Below are 17,859 nucleotides of genomic sequence, written 5' to 3' on the forward strand. Positions count from 1 at the left end.
CTTCCATCGAGTCGACATAACGCTGTGAACAGCCTGCCGTCAAAGCTTTTAGGACACTAAAGCTTGACTGGCTCTTGTGCTCCTGAAGGAGTTGGAGCTCAGAGTCAGACAGGGAACCCACGCTATCTGCAGCAAGCGGTCATCAAGTAAGTGGCTTTTGTTTGGCCAGAAACAGATAGTATATAGCGTGTTTTCTTTGTTGTGCTTTATTTTGTTGTGAACGGACCACCGAGTCCGATTTATGGTTTCCTGTACTGTGTGCTAACTGTGTTGCTACGCTCGGTAGGAGGTCATTCAGGCTAATCCAGTCTGTACAGTCTTGCCACTGTGTGTGACCACAGTACGTTGTATTCCAGCTTGATCAGCGGATGATAAACAAACCTTGATTCGTTTGCTGGCCACTGTTTGAGGGCGAGATGACCGTTGTGCACCACATGGTCATCGTGTTCTTCTTTGTTGTTTGCCAAACATCCGCTTAGCTTCTTTCCTCTTTTATTAACAAACACACACCTACACACACAAACACACACTGTCATTGTTTTCTTCTTTGTTGTCTGCTAAGCATATGCTTAGCTTCTTTTTGAAAACTGTGGGTATAGGCACTTCCGCATTTTTCGAAAGGAAATACGTCATTGTAGTGTAGTAGAACTCACTGTTATCATAGGGGGCTAGCGCAGATAGGGAAAATGAGTCGAAGAGTCACAATTTCTCTTGTGTTCCAGGCTGTTCGTCTTCCACCCAAAAACGGCCCTACCTTTCATTTAATTCTTTTCCTGTGGATCCAAACCTGAAACCCAAATGGATACAGGCGATCCGAAAAGAGGCAGGGAACAAGTCTACTATAAAAAGAGGTAGCACTTCTGTCTGCAGCCGGGACTTTGCTGTGGATGATTACATTGGTGGCTGCGTCGTTTGTCGCCTGAAGTGCGATGTTGTCCCAAGCTTATTCCCTTGGAACAATTTTACTGCTCCTTTGAGAAGGGAGTCTGTGTATGACAGAACCTTCAAACGTCAGTCTATCCAACTATGCTGTGAAGGTAGTGCCATAGTGGCTAAGGCTGAGGCAGTAAGGATGTATCACGACTACATGAAACACCCACCTGCAGGTAAAATTGATCGTAATTTGTTTTTAACGGTAGTACCGTTAATGGATAAATGCATTTCTAACTGAACAACTTCATATGTCTATATCATGAAATTCAACTAATGTTAGCCTTCATCTGTAACTCTGTAACATAGCCTGTTGAAGAATTTCAAATGTAATGTTACTGTAGCAAGATGCTCCTGCAACATTTCAGTTTGACATGGCATGTGATTACTGCTCTGTGTTGTGTTGAAAGGTATCATAAATATATTAAGACTGGTTTTTAATGTCTTTATCTTTACAGGTGCTCTGGATGAGGCATTAGATTACATTCATGACTTAGAAGCCATGTTGCAAAAGGCTAACCTACCATCACCTACACCCTCTTCAGCTGATACTGTTCATCGGACGACCAAATTTGTTTCTACACCAAATTTCCATCTGAGAGGGTTTTCACTATTTTTTGGGAGTCAACTGCACCATCTGCCCTTAGACTGGTGTACTGGACCAAAGTAAAGAGGGCAGGTGAGGAAGGCTGCCAAGATCCCAGCCCACCACGCAGCATGCCATTAATTGATGAGTTCTTGATGAACACCTTGCGGGTTGCTGTTGTCATGAAGGAGCAGCTCATTGCTGACATGTTTGAGATGAGCATTGCCAGGGTCAGCAGGGTTACCATCACCTGGGCAAATTATCTTTTCACAATGCTGTGCTCCTCCTTGAACTGGCAACTTATCGTGGTGGAGGAGTTTGAGCACCTGAATGATCCTAGGAGCTATGTTGTCCGGGGCTTAATGCCCCTGGTAGGGTCTCCCAAGACAAACAGGTCCTAGGTGACAGGTCAGATTAAGATCGGTTCAATAGCCCCTAATGACAGACAATCAATCAAGGACGCTTACGTCGCCCAGATTGGCATTACCGGGGCCCCACCCTGGAGCCAGGCCTGGGGTTGGGGCTCGCAGGTGAGCGCCTGGTGGCTGGGTCTTTGCCCAGGGGACCCAGCCGGGTGCAGCCTGAAGGAGAGACATGGGCCCGCCCTCCAGTGAGCTCACCATTCGCAGGAGGGTTCAGAAGGAGCAGGTGCGGTGTGATTTGGGTGGCGGTCGTGGGCCCCGGTGACCCAATCCCCGGACGGTGACTCTAGCCATGGGGTCATGGAATGTCACCTCACTGGGGGGGAAAGAGCCTGAGCTGGTGCGAGAGGTTGAGCAGTACCGGCTAGAGATAGTCGGGCTCTCCTCTACGCACAGTCTGGGCTCTGGAACCGAACTCCTTGAGAGAAGCTGGACTCTCCTCTATTCTGGAGTTGCCCGTGGTGAGAGGCGGCGAGCTGGTGTGGGCTTGCTTATAGCTCCTCGGCTCAGCCGCCATGTGTTGCAGTTTACCCCAGTGAACGAGAGGGTTGTTTCCCTGCGCCTCGGGTCGGGGATAGGTCTCTCACTGTTGTTTTGGCTTATGGGCTGAACAGCAGTGTAGAGTACCCGGCCTTCTTGGAGTCCCTGGGAGGGGTACTGGAGAGTGCTCCAACCGGGGACTCCATCGTTCTTCTGGGGGACTTCAACGCTCACGTGGGCAGCGACAGTGTTACCTGGAGGGGTGTGATTGGGAGGAATGGCCTCCCCGATCTGAACCAGAGTGGTGTTTTGTTACTGGACTTCTGTGCTAGTCACAGTTTGTCCATAACGAACACCATGTTCAAGCATAAGGGTGTCCATATGTGCACATGGCACCAGGACACCCTAGGCCGGAGGTCAATGATCGACTTTGTGGTCGTGTCATCTGGCCTCCGGCCGTATGTCTTGGACACTCGGGTGAAGAGAGGGGCTGAGCTGTCAACTGATCACCACCTGGTGGTGAGTCAGATGTGTTGGCAGGGGAGGAAGCTGGACAGAACTGGCAGACCCAAACGTATTGCTGGGAACCCTCTGTCAAAGAGGTCTTTAACTCCCATGTCCGGGAGAGCTTGGACCTGATCCCGAGGGAGGCTGGGGACATTGAGTCCAAATGGACCATGTTCTCCACTTCTATTGTTGACGCGGCTGTCCGGAGCTGTGGCCGTAAGGTCTCCGATGCCTGTCGTGGCGGTAATCCCCGAACCCGGTGGTGGACTCCGGAAGTAAGGGATGCTGTCAAGCTGAAGAAGGAGTCCTACTGAGCCTGGTTGGCCCGGGGGACTCCTGAAGCAGCTGACGGGTACCGGCAGGCCAGGCGAGCGGCAGCACGGGCAGTCGCGGAAGCAAAAACTGGGGTCTGGGAAAAGTTCGGAGAGGCCATGGAGGAGGACTATCGGTCAGCCTTGAGGAAATTCTGGCAAACCATCCGGCGCCTCAGGAGGGGGAGGCAGTCCTCCACCAACACTGTTTACAGTGGAGGTGGGGAGCTGTTGACCTCAACTGGGGACATTGTCGGGCGGTGGAAGGAATACTTTGAGGATCTCCTCAATCCCACTGACATGTCTTCCATAGAGGAAGCAGAGGCTGGGACTCAGAGGTTGACTCATTCATCACCCAAGCCGAAGTCACTGAGGTAGTCGGGAAGCTCCTCGGTGGCAAAGCACCGGGGGTGGATGAGATCCACCCCGAGTACCTCAAGTCTCTGGATGTTGTAGGGCTGTCTTGGTTGACACGTCTCTGCAACATTGCATGACAGTCGGGGACAGTGCCTCTGGACTGGCAGACTGGGGTGGTGGTCCAAAGGGGGACCGGAGGGTGTGTTCCAACTATCGGGGGATCACACTCCTCAGCCTCCCTGGGAAAGTCTATTCCAGGGTACTGCAGAGGAGAATTCGGCCGATAGTTGAACCTTGGATCCAGGAGGAACAATGCGGTTTTTGTCCGGGCCGTGGAACACTGGACCAGCTCCATACCCTCCGCAGAGTGCTCGAGGGTTCATGGGAGTTTGCCAACCAGTCCACATGTGTTTTGTGGACTTGGAGAAAGCATTCAACCATGTCCCTCGTGGCATTCTGTGGGAGGTACTCCAGGAGTACGGGGTCGGAGGCCCTTTGTTAAGGGCCATACGGTCCCCGTACGAGCGGAGCAGGAGCTTGGTTCGCATTGCCGGCAGTAAGTCAGACCTTTTCCCGGTACATGTTGGACTCCGGCAGGGCTGCCCTTTGTCACCGGTTTTGTTCGTTATTTTTATGGACAGAATTTCTAGGCGCAGCCACGGGCCGGAGGGGATCTGGTTCGGGAGCCACAGGATTTCATCTCTGCTTTTCGCGGATGATGTGGTCTTGTTGGCTCCTTCGAGCCGGGACCTCCAGCATGCCCTGGGGCGGTTTGCAGCCAAGTGTGAAGCGGCCCGGATGAGGATCAGCACCTCCAAATCTGAGGCCATGGTTCTCGACCAGAAAAAGGTGGCTTGTCCCCTCCGGGTTGGGGGAGAGTTACTGCCTCAGGTGGAGGACTTTAAGTATCTTGGGGTCTTGTTCACGAGTGAGGGAAGGATGGAGCGTGAGATTGACAGGCGGATTGGTGCGGCGGCCACAGTAATGCGGTCGTTATACCGGTCTGTCGTGGTGAAGAGAGAGCTGAGTCAAAAGGCGATGCTCTCGATTTACTTGTCAATCTACGTTCCTACCCTCACCTATGGTCATGAACTTTGGGTCATGACTGAAAGAATAAGATCCCAGATACAAGTGGCTGAAATGAGTTTCCTCCGCAGGGTGGCAGGGCGCTCCCTTAGAGATAGGGTGAGGAGCTCTGTCACCCGGGAGGAGCTCGGAGTAGAGCCGCTGCTCCTCCACATCGAGAGGAGCCAGTTGAGGTGGCTCGGGCATCTGTTTCGGATGCCCCCGGGACGCCTTCCTCGGGAGGTGTTCCTGGCATGTCCCCCTGGGAGGAGACCCCGGGGAAGACCCAGGACACGCTGGAGCGACTATGTCGCCCAGCTGGCCTGGGAACGCCTTGGGATCCTCCCAGAAGAGCTGGAGGAAGTGTCCGGGGTGAGGGAAGTCTGGGTGTCCCTGCTCAGACAGCTGCTCCCGCGACCCGGCCCTGGATAAGCGGAAGAAGATGGATGGATGGATGGACAATGCTGTGCTCACTTTCCATCTGGATAAGCAAGGAAAAGGTTTAGTCCACTGTGCCCTTTAAATTCCAGAGGTATTATCCCAATATTTGGATCTGGCAGTGGTCCTAGACAAGAATGCAAAGAGATACACAAGATCACTGGTCACACAAAAGAAAGGTTAAGACATGAGTGCTTAACTACATTTACATTTATATTTCATTAATTCTATCTGTCAATACTAGCACTAAGAGAGGGACATCCCCTGGTCTGGTGGCACATGGCAGATCGTTCCACCGCCAGGGGACCACAAATGTAAATGGACTTGAATTAATAATGATGTTAGTCATATCATTAAAAACAAACAAACAAAAAACCTTAAACATAAAAAACACAACATTAAAACAAATCTTAATTTGCTTTCACAAAGCAACAATCAAAAGCTTAACAAATGAATCACCTGCCTTGTACAGTGTGGATCTCAGACTGTTCTTGCCCATTGTTTTGGGCTTTTGCACCACCAGCTCACTAACAGGTTCAGGATGGATTCCCTTAAAAATAAAAGACAAAAAGCAGTTACAGTCTGTAGTCACTACTGGGGGTGTTTTTATAATTTATAGATGCGCATCAGTTCTTAAAATCATAATGACATGTTTATCACAAACCCACCTGTGTTCTTGGTCTGTGCCATCTTTGCAAGCCACTTGTGCAGGCCAGAGGGGGTGGCCTGCAGACTCAGCTGTGAATAATGTGTGGTCTGGTGCAGGATGGCAACTGTGTGGTTGCAGAATCTTTTACCAGCTGCACAACTGCAGGAGAAAGCTTTCAGGTTGGCACTTTCTGCTTCCAGTGATGTCTAGACACAATAACAAATTACACTGGCTACACTTAAGTCATACTTTTGCTGTTACATCAACGTTCATAATAACATGAAACTGTAACTTTAGGTAGGGTGATCAGGTTGTAATGGGTGTGTACAGAATGCAAATGATTACATTTAATGTAAATTCAATATTATTTTATTATATCTATGTGAGTACTCCACAAGCAGTTTAGTTCAACCTGGACTTTGTAATGTTCATGTTAAGTCACAACGCAATGTCAGTAACATTTCACATTTACCTAGTACACCCTCACCAAATTACTGGTTGTTATGTTATCTCATGCCATCTCACTTAAACATACACACAACATCTTCAATGCAATGTGTTATACCTTATGTTACAAATTCACAACACCTAAGATTTAGCATTACTTACTTTACAGTTACTTACACAGTTATACAGTTATAACCAGTTATATGGTTAATGTTATAACGTTAGCATGTTCTTCTTTACTTACCTTGGTAATTGTGGATAAATTCTTCGTGGAAGAATTTACATCCCTTGTCCAGTTTGTTTCCTTTAGTGGACGAATGTATCTTCACACTCTTCATCACATCGGCACTGGTGAACTTTGGTAAACAAGTCAGGCTTGTTGAAAAACCTTGAATGTTACCGTTAGCTGCCATTTCTCCATCAATAACACATACAACAGAACTGGGTTAATGCTACTGTGACGTATTTCCGTTTATTGCGTAAATTGCCTATTAGCCCTCTAAATTCACCTCTCGTGGGACCAAACTGCACACGAGACCAAAGACGACGTAACCGCTGTCTTTGTTCAACTTCGCAAGCACGTGTAGTGATCTCCTTTGGTCAACACATTCACTGCCACCATTTGAGAATCCCAGGTATTTCATTCAGAACCTAAATCATCCCCTCTATGGAAGCAAATGTGTACCATAATTCAAATCACTCATGTCACTCTCCTGTGCCGCTTGGGATTGCGAATTCAAATTGATTTTTTGACCTTTTTTTGCGGGGGGCGGGAATGAAAATGAAAAAGCAGTTTTCTTTTTAATTGCATAACAAAATGAGCAGTCTTGAAGAAGAAAATGAAAATGCAATTTGGATGATTTATTAATCATTTTATTTATCAGTCAAATAACACAGCTCTGACCTTGAAATGAAAAAGCATTTCTGCTAATGTATTTTAATTTTCAAATTTGACATTTCAAATTGGATTTTGGTACCGTTTTGCTGGGGCATCTTTTGAAAATCAAATCTTAAACCTCCTTTTCTTTTCAATCTTAATTAAGTTAAAATATGAGCAGTATTGAAGAAGAAAATGAAAATGCAATCGGGATGATATATTACTCATTTTATTTATGAGTCAAAAAATGCAGCTATATTCTGAAAATGAAAAAGCATGTCTGTTAATGCATTTTAATTTGAATTATGGTATAAATTCGCTTCAATGTTGATGTTTTTGATGTTGTTAAAGTAGGTGTTTTGTGTGTTTTGGAAGAAAGCCTTAATAAACACTGCTGATTTTAACTGAGCAGCATCTGTGATTATTTTGCACAATCCCATATTGTAATCACCGCTGGCTGAGATGGTCAGTCCTTGGATTCACGCCTTTCCTCTTATCTAATTAATTATTGATATTTTTATAACATTGACAATTTAACTTTTTTTAATTTTCAGGCTTTGAGACTGAAAGGTAAATCATTTGATTATTGATCCCTGATTTCAGGGTGGTGCCCCGTGTTCATTAATGACTCATAGTAACCTAGGTTTCATTAATCAACTATAATAATTTTAATTAATTAATGATATATTAACTGATAATCAATATTGATTCCCAACATAATGTACAGATAAAGTCTGTCTCAGTGCCTCCACTGTGGGCTGTGCTCTGAGGTTACACTGCTGTCCACTGTTTGTGTGTGAGGTGCACAGTCCTGCCCTCTTACAAACAGGTAGAGACACACACACCAAAAAGCGCAGCAAGATAAAAATGTGTTAAACGTTCCACTTGGTTCTGCTCCTTACATTTCCCCTTTTACAAAGGACATGTAGGACTACAAAGACAAATTACCATTTCAGAATATGTTTTTATTCTCATCTGGCAACCACAGCTATCACTATGTTTTCCTTTTTGTTTTTAACAGTGTTATCTCTATACATGGATGAGTTAGCTCATGTGGTAGTTGTTCCCTGCCACATCAGGGATACGATCCTTGTCAGCAGAAGGCTACTGGTTCTGGTTCAGGACCACCAGGATAAGTCTTGATGAGAAAGTGAATTTGCAACTCCGTCCTCTCCCTCAAACTTGTCTCTGAGTTTGTTTTGGTGAACATAAATTCAGACAGACTGGATTAGCAGGAAACAGGATGCTATAAGTGCATCTCAACACATCAGGGCCGTACGGGTCTGGGACAGATTTTGCATGATGAATACCACTTCTCTGTTCTCACTTGTTGTAACATGTTTTCTTTTATATCAACAGGTTCACAAAACTGGCACCTATGTTCCTTGATCCAACTTACAAACGATTCTCCAAGATCAGCGATTGCCTGCCTCCGTTTGGTGTAAAATCACAAGGTATGATTACACATTTTCTCGGCAGCAAAAGTAATGCAGATCAACTCAATGTAAGCAGCACTGCTTTTCTCACCAGTTAAAGGGATAGTTTGGATTTTTTGAAGCAGGGTGTGTGAAGTCATCAGTGTAATATCTACAGTCAGTAGAGTTCTACCGTTGAATGCAACTCAGCAATATACGGCTGTGGACAGGGTTAGCAATGAAACGTGTTTTAGCCGGCCATCCATGTAAATAAAGATCACCTTGAAGTCGTCTATAGTTTAAGTGTACATTATATTTAAATTGTTGCTACTTTACCTTGCTGTCAGACAGAACAGAACTTGGGTAGAGAATGGGTTTCAGCCCAGAAAAGACCCCATTCACTTTTGATCCAACATTGTGACACAGGGTGTTTTTCAACATTTTTCATTAATATCTCAGGGGATAATACATGGACCTTGATGAAAACATTCTGAAATAATTAAGTGGCTGGTATCTATGAGTGAGTCCAGTTTTATGCAGATCCAAATAAAAATTTGGACCTAGCATATTTAAATGTTAATAAGATGTTGGATTAGGCTTGACTGAATGAAAGGGGACTGTTGAACATTGGGCGGAGGAATGTGCTCCACCAAATGCCATTCTAGTTTTGACTTGTGGAAAAATGTTCACTCAAATCAGCATTAAGTTGTTGCAGTATGCACTGTCTGTGTTTGTGAGATAGCGGGAGTTTTGAATTGTGAATGAAGCCCAAAGTTTTGAAGTGACTAAAAGTTTATAAACAGAGGAATAAAGAGGGAGAGGTCTTTGGTTATAATAGGTTGATCATAGCACTTATGATTTATGAGTGTTCATGTAAAATCAGATTTTAGTTTTTCATTGTGAGTACCACAGCAGAAGGGTAACAAAACAACAAGACCCAATGTAGCAGATTTTTTGTTACCATGTGAAACTTTTGATTACAGAAATGCAGAAAAACAAACTGAAGTGAGTTAGACTGCTTGGTGGAAAGAAGGTTTTATGTATCAGTCTCCAAGTAACAACTTGATACAGCAGCCCCATTCACATTGTCATTTCAAGGCCGGAATCATGCGCCAATACTTCGCCTCGCTGTCTGTATGAAAGTTGCAGATGCGAAAAGTGGAAATGTTTCGTTCCACCTCTGATCCACCATCCATCTGGGAGTGTGTTGGTCTGGTGGTGTTCACAGTCTGACAGATAAACAGAGCCTTCACTCAACAAATGAAAGAGAAATGTCTTACACTTCAACCCACAAAGCAACGTCACAGGACCAAACAACAGTAACATAGTTACTGGTAGTGTCTTCAGCAATTTATATGAGGAAAAACACATCACAGTTATACAAGAGAAAGCCCCTGTCCTCCAGTGTGTCCTCGTCCCTGTCGTCCTGTCTGTCATCCTGACTCTTTGTCCATTTCTGCCTGAAAAAAAGCATCTGTCCCCGACAGCAGAGCCAGTCGGCACCCGCTGTTGAATGGTGGTGATTATGGGACGCAAAACTTGTTACTCAACTTTGTCTCCCTCTACTATTGTGTTTTATTGTAACTTGTATTGTAAAACATTACAGCTACAGTCAGCCCTCCTTGCCAAGACTTCAGTAAACTTTCCTCAGAAACTGCACCCTGTCAGACAGTGTCCTGATAGCGATTATGTAATTTAGAAAAAAAAAGTAACTTAATCAGTTTTCAGGATGTATTGTGTGTCAGGATCTATGTGTGTGAAAAGGGCTAGTGTTTGTAGAAGATGACTGCTTGTGAGAAGGAACAGGTGAACTTTAATCAGACTCACATTATCCCCTTATAGAGTAGTGTATAATATTTGACTGTATAATATTGTGTATAATATTTGACTGTATATATATATATATATATATATATATATATATATATATATATATATATATATATATATATATATATATATAAATGTTCCTTTGAGTCTATATGTGTTTTTCTCATATTTTTTATACACATTTTTTATTTTTTATATCACATAGCAACACCATTTTGGATGTCCATGGAAGTGACCATGTATAGTTCCTTTTAAAAAAAAAATTAAAATATTTTTTTTATTTTTATTTTTTTATTTTTTTATTTTTTTATTTGAAAATCATCAAATTACAAACAATTAAGGCACATGTGTGTTACAAAGATTGAAAATGTTGAACCAGCCAGCAAGACAAATGAAAAGAAGAGAAAACAGAAAGAAAATAACAATGTGAAGGTCTTATTCTAGCAGGGTAAATAAGTCCAATAAAGAAAGGAGTCTCAGGGCATTTTTGTTTGTCATGTAACACAAGGATTTTTTGTATATTTTGAGTTCATTCTTCCATCCGTTGATGTGGGGCTTCACTTTAAGGTATTTGTATCTATGAATGAAATGTTTTCCGAGCCTGACCAAATTGTTCACTAAGAAGTCTATGTTCTTCTCCTCTAATTGCACTCCAACTTTAATCTACATCCAGTTTAACAGATGCAAAATAATTTGTTTGGTTAACAACCAGCTTTGAAACAATACCCAAAATTCTAACATGTTCACATTCAAAGAAAATATGTTCCACTGTTTCAATTTCACTCTCTCAAAATCCACACAAATTATTATCCCAATTAAATCTTGTAAGAAGTGGTTTGATGGATAAATATCATTAAGTATTTTAAATGCGATTTCTTTTGCTTTATGAGGGATTGGATAAGATAAATATTGTTTTCTTATCTTTCTTGCCTCCACAACACTGTAATCTCTCAGAACATATTTTCTTTTTAGTTGATGAGGGTAGTAATGTCCAGTCAAAATATTTCTAATAAACTTATTAGAGAATAATTTACTACCTAAACTGATTCCTTCCACAAATAGTGATCTCATTTCCGGGAATATTTGAATGCATCACCAGTTGTTGAATCATTGTTTTAAAGGGAATTGGAATGGCTTTAGTTATTTTATTGTACTCCATAGTTGAGTAGTGCAAGTTATATTTAACACAAAGGTTCTCATGAGTTAGGAAATTGCCCTGATCATAGATGTGAAACAGCACAAGTTCCTTTATCAAGCCAGGTCCCCAAAAACAATCATTTATGATTGGTCAGTATATATATATATATATATATCTATCACTTTCAGACTATATCTATATATATCTATATATCTATCTATATCTATATCTATATATCTATATATCTATATCTATATATCTATATATCTATATATCTATATATATATATATATATATATATATATATATATATATATATATATCAGAATCAGAATCAGAATCAGAAAAAGCTTTATTGCCAAGTACGATGTTACACATACGAGGAATTTGTTGTGGTGATATTGGTGCATGCATCAAATAACTATTAAGTGAAAATATAACAAATTAACAATATAAACTATTTAAAGAATAGAAAATATAACAAATTAATTATATATATTATATATAAATATATATATATGTATAGTGTATGTATATATATATGTATAGTCTGAAAGTGATAGTGATAGTCAGAAAGTTCCACAGGCAGTTTACATATATCATAGTCACAATGCAACAAAAATTCAATGCCTCCCATTTAAAAAAAAAAAAAAAGCATTAGGAATGCTAAACCAGAATGAGTCTTTGTGCAAAATAAACAAATTGAACCATTTTAATTTTAGAACACCATTCGTAACTGAGAAATCTATAGCATTTAAGCCACCCTCTTCGATACGCTTGACCACATCAGCTCTTCTAATATACTGGCATTTGTTTTTCAAAATAAATGTAAAGTTGATATTGTTGATAAATTTAGTAATTTTGTCTGAAATTTCCAGTGAGAAAGCAGGATAAATAGCTCTTGACAAAGAGTTCAGAATGGTTTTGCATTTATCCACCTTTCTGCAAACACTTTCTTTCTCCCTTAATTCTTTATTTCTGGTAATACTATTGACTTGCGTTTTAATCACAATGTTACATATTGAGAGTGCCGGCTGATCATGAAGGGCAAATATTTCACATTTATCAATGTTAAGTTTCAAGCCTGATGCTTTGGAGAATTGATCGATGGAATCTAATGCTTTTGGAATTTGTCTTTCATTTTTTTAAAAATAATGTTGTATCATCTGCAAATTGGCTAATTATAATCTGTCTTTCTAAAATGTCTATTCCATCGATACCATTATTATCATTTTTTTTATTATAATTGATAATAGCTCCGCCACAAGAATAAATAGTAAGGATAAATAGTAAGGGGGAGCTCTTCCAACCTTGTCTAATACCCTTGTTGACTTGAAATCTTGTGCATGTACTGTGTTCCAAAGCAACACACCTTTTAATATTACTGTATAACATACCTATCAGGTTTATGAATTTTTGACCAAAAACAAAGTAATTTAGATTATTTAATATGAAGGGGTGCTCCACAGAATCAAAAGTCTAGGAAGACAATGAACCCTTCTTTTGACAATATATGACTTTAATCAATCAGATCCAAAACCAGTCGTAAGTTGTTGTGAATAGATCGTCCACCCAGAAAAGCAGATTGTGTTTCATCAATAAGTTGTGACGAACCTATTTTAATTCTAGCTGCTATACATCCAGAAAGCAGTTTATAATCAGTATTAAGAAGAGTGATAGGTCTTAAATTGTCCAATATTCTTTTATCTTTGCTGTGTTTAGGAATTAGTGTTATCACACCTTGTTTCATACTGGGCATTAGTTCTTGTTTTTCAATGCATTCTTGAATTGCGTTGAACAACAAACTTCTGATATTTTTCCCAAAGAAATGGTAGAAATTGGCAGTGAGCCCATCAGAGCTAGGGGATTTATTTTGTGACAGTTTCAATCTGACAGCATCTAATTCTTCTATTTTTGAATCCAAATCACAAATTTCTTTAAATGTATCATTGATGTTTGGTTTGTAGTTTGAATTTGGTCAAAGAAGTTCGTTGAATCAATAGGAGAATACATAGATGAGTAAAGATTACTATAGAACATAAAAACTTCTTTTTCAGTAATTTTGTTCCCCTTGCATTCTCTTCCATTAATCAACACCTTTTTTCCTGTCTTTTTTTCTCCAACCTGCTGAAGTATACGTATTGTGTTTTTTTTTTCTCCCTCCATTTGGATTGTAAAAGCAATAATTTTTCCTTGTCTTCACTAGTCGAATCTGGTTTGTTACAACATTGACTAATTTCAGAGAACAAATTGCTTTCTTCCCTTCTTCTTTTTTTGTTTAGTTCTTAACTGAATTTAATAGAGAATTCTCCAATTTTATATTTAACATATTTCCATTTATTACAAAAGCTATTTATGCTTTTATCCTTTTCAATTTCAATTATATTTTATTTTATTTTAGCACAATAATTTAAATTTTTTAGTAGGTTAGAATTAAATTTCCAATAAGCTTTGTTTTTACTTTTCCTGTAAATCAAATGCAGTGTTATTTTAGTTATACAGTGGTCAGTTAAAAGAGCTTTGGAAATGACAGCCTCTGAGATATGTCCTCCAAGCGTATCTGCAGCAAGCCAGTAGTCAATTCTAGATTTAGCGTTACCACTAGGCTTGTACCAGGAGTAGTGTTTTTTCCCTGGGTTTTGATTTCTCCAAATATCCACTAAGCTATTATCTCTGATGAATTCTTCCACAAAGTGATGATTATCAAATTTTGAGGGCCATCAATCTTCCCACTCGTCAGGCACCATATTCCAATCACCTCCCATTAAAATAAAGTCAGTGGGGTGGAGTACTTTCAGCTCTGTTTTCTTAGAAGTAATATTTTCAAGCATTTGTCTATTTTAGGCGACAGATTTGTAAGCATATACACTGCTCACAAAAATTAAAGGGACACTTTTTTTATTGGGCCTGGCATGAAATCAGTTAAACCTGTCTGATCATTTTCTGGTTGGTTAAGCAGCTGAGGGCATCGTTAATCACTTTCAGCTGTATTGGTGTTCATGGAATTAACAACAGGTGCACCACAGTGGCAACAATTAGAAAACCCTCAAAACAGGACTGGTTTTACATGTGGAGGTCATTTCAAGTTTCTCCCTCTTGATCTTTTTTGGTGGATTTTTCACTCATGCTGGTTTTGGCTTGAGTAATTATCTCTACTGGCAGTATGAGGCGATTCCTTAACCCTACAGAAGTTGCACAGGTTGTCCAACTTCTCCAGGATGGCACATCCACACGTACTGCAGCAAGAAGGTTTAATGTGTCTCCCAGCACAATCTTCAGAACATGGAGGAGATTTCAGGAGACTGGTGGTTATTCTCGGAGAGCTGGACAGGGCCGTAGAAGGTCCTCAAGCCATCAGCAAGACCGATACCTGCTCCTTTGCGCAAGGCGGAACAGGCTGAGCACTGCTCGTGCCCTACAGAATGACCTCCAGAGGGCCACTGGTGTGAATGTCTCTACCCAAACAATCAGGAACAGACTTCATGAAGGTGGCCTGAGGGCCCGACGTCCTGTAGTGGGCCCTGTGCTCACTGCCCAGCACCGTGGAGCTCGACTGGCATTTGCTGAAGAACACCAGAATTGGCAAGTCCGCCACTGGCGCCCTGTACTTTTCACAGACGAGAGTAGGTTCACCCTGAGCACCTGTGATAGACGTGAAAGAGTCTGGAGAAGACAAGGAGAATGTTATGCTGCCTGCAACGTCGTTCAACATGACAGATTTGGTGGTGGGTCAGTGATAGTCTGGGGAGGCATATCCATGGAGGGACGCACAGACCTCCAGGAAATGCCACAAGACACCATCCGTCGTCTCATTAGGAGCATGCCGCGACGTTGTCAAGCATGCATACAAGCTCGTGGGGGCCACACAAGATACTGAAAAGCATTTTGAGTTGCAGAAATTAAGTTTTTGAAAAAATGGACTAGCCTGCCACATCTTCATTTCACTCTGATTTTAGGGTGTCTACACAATTGAGCCCTCTGTAGGCTGAAAACTTTTATTTCCATTAAAAGACTTGGCATCCTTTTGTTCCTAAGACATTGCCCTGTCGTTATTTGTATAGATATCCAACTTCATATTGAGATCTGATGTATCTAATGTGTTTCTTTAAAGTGCTCCTTTAATTTTTGTGAGCAGTGTATATTGATTAAAATCAGAAAATGACTTTCAACCTTAAAAACTGCTATTAGCCAGTGACCTTCTCTATCTGCTCTGTGTGATTACATCACCTGGAAATCTATGAAAACAAATAGCAACACCAGCAGACCTGTTGCTTCCATGGCTGAATAATATTTGATCCCCCCACATATTAGTCCAAAAGTTCACATCTGTGTCAGAAGAATGAGTTTCCTGCAGTAACAGACAATGTGCATTCCGCCCTTTGCAAAATAGAAATAAGGATTTTCTTTTAACCAGATCTTTAAGGCCCCTAACGTTTAAGGAAGCAAATGAAATAGTGCAATTGTACATTCTAGTCAAAATAAATGAACAGCTTTTACAAATAAATAAAACTGGAAGTGTTTATAAGTATTATAAGTAGCTTATCTTACTCTATTTAACAAGCAACTGTGTCCCATGTTACCATCTTTCACTCATTTTGTATGTTTGTGTATCAAAATATGCCTATCATTAACCAATTTTTCAACCCTCTATGTATCTGTGCGGTCCACGGTAGTAGGCTAGTTTCCCTTCACGTCGAGCCTGCTGGATCTTTGGCCACAAGCGGACTCCTCTCTCCTTGCACACCTGGGAAACCTTGCCTCTGCACTAGATGTCTTCCTTGACCAACCTCAATATGAACAGCACCACCAGAGGTCTGCTCCGGTTGTTTTCTTTTCGCCCGACCCTGTGTACGACATCGATGGCTTCCTCTAAACTGGCGCATTTCTAAGTTAGGAGCGATCTTTCTCAAGAGCTGTATGGTGTCTGCTCGGGTGTTTTCGTCACTTTTCTCCACCAAATCATTAAGCATTAGGCACCACCACATCTTTTATCTTTCCTGCTCCCCGATTCCCTCTTTTAGATCTTCATTTTCATTTTTGAGGAGTTTGTGTTGCTTTTCCAGTTCCTTTGCATTCTTTGCATTCCTTAACTTCTTCGGCATTAAACTGCACCGCTTTTGTCAATGCAGCAAGCATGCAGCTAGTTTGTTTAGCTTGTTCCTTTAGCTCATCAAAGTTTTTTTCCATACCTCAAATGGCTTCTAATATGGTCAGGTTGGAGACCTCTATCTCATCGTGTCGAGCTTTACGTTTCTTGCCGGCTGGAGGCTTATTCGGAGTTGCTGGAGCGGACCCAACATCTTTCCGTTTGGTTTGGTTAGCCATGCTAGCCTCCATAGCATAGTCATGGTCTCCGGCCCGCACTGAATCATCCAGCATTACCTCCAAATTGCTTGGTTCTTGGGTCGTTTCCACCAGTTAATATCAGTTTAGCAGGCTTCATTAGGTTATTTGGGTTCATTTTGGGTTTTTGAGTGTTCTTTTGAATACATTTTAGGACGAGTTCGTTGCAGCCTGGCTGTGAAAGGACGGAGGTCAAGCAATCTATTCAGACACCCCACTGTCTTCGTCATCAAACCTCACGTCTATGGTGGTGCACCCAAACGTCCATGGACACAACACATCTATTAATGCACCTGGAAAATAGTCACATTGACCAAAAACGGATTTAATCTAATAAGTCTTACCCTCTTTCCTCTCAGTTGACTCACAGCTTCCGCCAGCTATGCAAAATCGGGTTGTTTGGACCTGAACTGTCTCGTAATAGGTCTTACAGGCAGCTGGGAAACAATTAAAGTTGGTATGAGTAAAGAGTGGCATGAAGTAAAAAAGTAAGTCACAGTAAAATTAAACAAGGAAGGAGAAAACAGTTAAAGTTACTTACATACAATGGCATCATTATCAGCATCATGTAAATCTGGAAAATGGAAAGAGGAGGTCACAGCCTCGCTATGAGGCAAGGTTAGTCAGTGAAAACAAAATGCTTGCGGTTATAAACCTCCGTGTCCCTCTGCGGCAGTGAAGCGCCCTCCATCGGCGACACTCTCTGTGGCCACCCGGCAAAGCTCCTCCCGTCAGTGCAGGCCTCCTGTCGACAATGGCCGTGCCAATACCCTCGCTCCTTCTAGCTAGCTTAGCCGAACTTGCTTTGTGTCCAATAAAACACAAACACTTTGACTGTGAAGGAGAGTCCAACCCACACACTCACAGCACGCCGTTTACAGTCCGGTTCTGATAAAACACAACAGTGACGACGAACACAGTCCACTGTTAGCTGCTCCACACTATTAACTCTCGGCTTCTTCTTTCTCACGTTCTGGTCTACCTGGAGGTGTAAAATCACTTAAAGGTCATGAAGTCTTACACGTAATAAGAATTACTTTTCAACTTCTTTTAAAACAGTCAGA

General features: G+C 41.7%; 1 protein-coding gene across 8 annotated transcripts in view; it reads left to right on the plus strand.

Moving 5' to 3' along the window:
- Window positions 1-17,859, plus strand: part of st3gal3a (ST3 beta-galactoside alpha-2,3-sialyltransferase 3a) — a 198,184-nt gene that overhangs the window by 53,831 nt on the left and 126,494 nt on the right. For all 8 annotated transcript variants that reach the window (XM_037115135.1, XM_037115137.1, XM_037115139.1 and 5 more), the window contains one exon: window positions 8,429-8,523. In XM_037115135.1, the coding sequence (XP_036971030.1) occupies window positions 8,429-8,523 (95 nt within the window). The remainder of the gene's footprint in view (window positions 1-8,428; window positions 8,524-17,859) is intronic.

Source organism: Acanthopagrus latus, chromosome 11, assembly GCF_904848185.1.
Source record: "Acanthopagrus latus isolate v.2019 chromosome 11, fAcaLat1.1, whole genome shotgun sequence".
Lineage (NCBI taxonomy): Eukaryota > Metazoa > Chordata > Actinopteri > Spariformes > Sparidae > Acanthopagrus > Acanthopagrus latus.